We start from the raw sequence: 1,972 nt of genomic DNA, 5'->3' as shown, positions 1-1,972 counted from the left end.
TTTGTACAACCTTTTGAGAGAGAATTTCAAGCACTTTTCAATGACTTTCAAGCATTTCGCACAACTATTTCCAGCACTTTAAAGCTCTAAAATGATCCAGTTTGAATGTTATTTTTAATGGGATGACCAAAATATATATTATAGACTTGTGTAAAATTTTAAAAATACATCAAAAATTAATTATAACCAGTAGACAGCAGCAGAGGAGCACTTATTGGCTTATTAGTCATTCATTTCTACTTTTTCTCTATATTTTGACATTATAAAATCACTATTATAAAATATCAAATCATCAAGAAATCAGATTTCAAATTTTACACTTTTGTGTATGAAGTAAGAAAAGTCACAAAGTGCCTTGAAAAACAAACTTTTCAATTTGCTACTAAATCAAACATAATCACTGAAGTTGGTCAGTTCCATATACTAGAAGAATAATGGTACATTTAATAAGAGTGGAATATATAAATGTTCTATATAAAAATTTGATTTTGCACCTGTTACTGTTGTTAATAAAAATAAATTGTGTATGCATCTTAACTCAAGCTTAGTGCTTTACTGCCAAATCTGTATAAACTATAAACAAAAGAAAAATAAACAAGAAATGAACATGTAATATTATTAGTAACTGCACTTATTAATGCAAAACAATAGTCATTTTATGATTAAATGATCTATATTTTAATACTCCCGCACACCACCCCCAGCGCTACCAGATCTGCTCCTGGCGTCACCATCTGTACAACTTAGTGGCGCTGGTGCCACCACTGCTCTCAAATGTTAGTCTGGAGCCCTGTTATGACTTCAGTGAACATAAATGTGCGTTAGGTCTTAAAGTAACAGCAGACTAATAATATGCCTCCTGCTGCCTATGTTCTTAACGTTAATCAAACAACAGAAGGCAATCACTTTTGTAGCTTTAATAAGAATCAAGTCAAATTTAATTGATTCAGTGAAGACGATGTCGCTATTTCTGTAGTATCTCTTGTTTCAATACTTCTATTAGACTGACCTATTGAATTAAAACGTTCTGAATTTGCAAAAATTGTTCCTGAATTGAAAACCTTTTGTGAATCAAATCGATTCGATCTCTAACTGAAGATTCACGCCCCTAATATATATTCTTATGCATTTGCAATTTTTTGCAGGAATTGCTCATTTAACACGTTTTTCTTCCACTCAGACTATGTGCCCCGTGTGTCTGGATCGCCTGAAGAATATGATCTTCATGTGCGGTCATGGCACTTGTCAGCTCTGTGGAGACCGAATGAGCGAGTGCCCCATCTGCCGCAAGGCCATCGAGCGTCGTATCCTGCTTTACTAGAGCGCCGGGCCATTGCAGCATCCCTGTTTTCCAGCCAGTGTGTTGCTGCTATAAGCACCTTTCCTGTATCCACACTAAGCTAAGAGTCATCAGTGTTACATCATCCATTTTTATTTGATCTTTTAGGCTCGATATTGGTCCAGTTAATTTCATTTTTCTGCTTGCTTGGATTGTGATCTAGCTCAGGGTTCCTCAAATCTTGCCCTGGAGGGCCAATGCGCTGCAGAGTTTAGCTCCAACCCTGATCAAACTCAGCTACCTGTGATTTTCTAATGATCCTGAAGACATTGATTAGCATGCTCAGGTGTGTTTGATTAGGGTTAGAGCTAAACTCTGCAGGAAAGTGGATCTCGTGGGCCAGATTTGAGGATCCCTGATCTAGCTTAACTACTCCATCTTGCCGTTTTGTTCATGAGCAGCAACACCTACAAGGCATGAACTGATACTGTCAGGGTCTGCTAATGTTTCATCTTTTATTATGTCAGTGTATTATGCTCGTATATCCTGATGCGAACAGTTGTATCTTCAGTATCTGTGTAGGTCATGATACAGCATGGTGAAATGTAGGACATGACTGAACTCTGTCCCACTGAATCTTTGGAAATTCGTTTTAAAGTCTCATTCTTTGTGACAGCGTTCAGTTATAAATAA

The 1,972-nt window shown here is 36.8% G+C and overlaps 1 protein-coding gene across 3 annotated transcripts in view; it reads left to right on the top strand.

The window, feature by feature from the left end:
- The window catches only part of LOC107747519 (E3 ubiquitin-protein ligase mib1-like), a 72,303-nt gene extending 70,735 nt beyond the window's left edge, over positions 1 to 1,568 (top strand). For all 3 annotated transcript variants that reach the window (XM_016562067.1, XM_016562066.1, XM_016562065.1), the window contains one exon: positions 1,181 to 1,568. In XM_016562067.1, the coding sequence (XP_016417553.1) occupies positions 1,181 to 1,321 (141 nt within the window). In that variant the 3' untranslated portion in view covers positions 1,322 to 1,568. The remainder of the gene's footprint in view (positions 1 to 1,180) is intronic.
- Positions 1,569 to 1,972: the final 404 nt, after the last annotated feature.

Source organism: Sinocyclocheilus rhinocerous, unplaced genomic scaffold (genome assembly GCF_001515625.1).
Source record: "Sinocyclocheilus rhinocerous isolate Xijiao unplaced genomic scaffold, SAMN03320098_v1.1 scaffold48, whole genome shotgun sequence".
Classification (NCBI taxonomy): domain Eukaryota; kingdom Metazoa; phylum Chordata; class Actinopteri; order Cypriniformes; family Cyprinidae; genus Sinocyclocheilus; species Sinocyclocheilus rhinocerous.
Note: the sequence above shows the minus strand (reverse complement) of the source record. Positions and strands in the feature narration are given on the sequence as shown.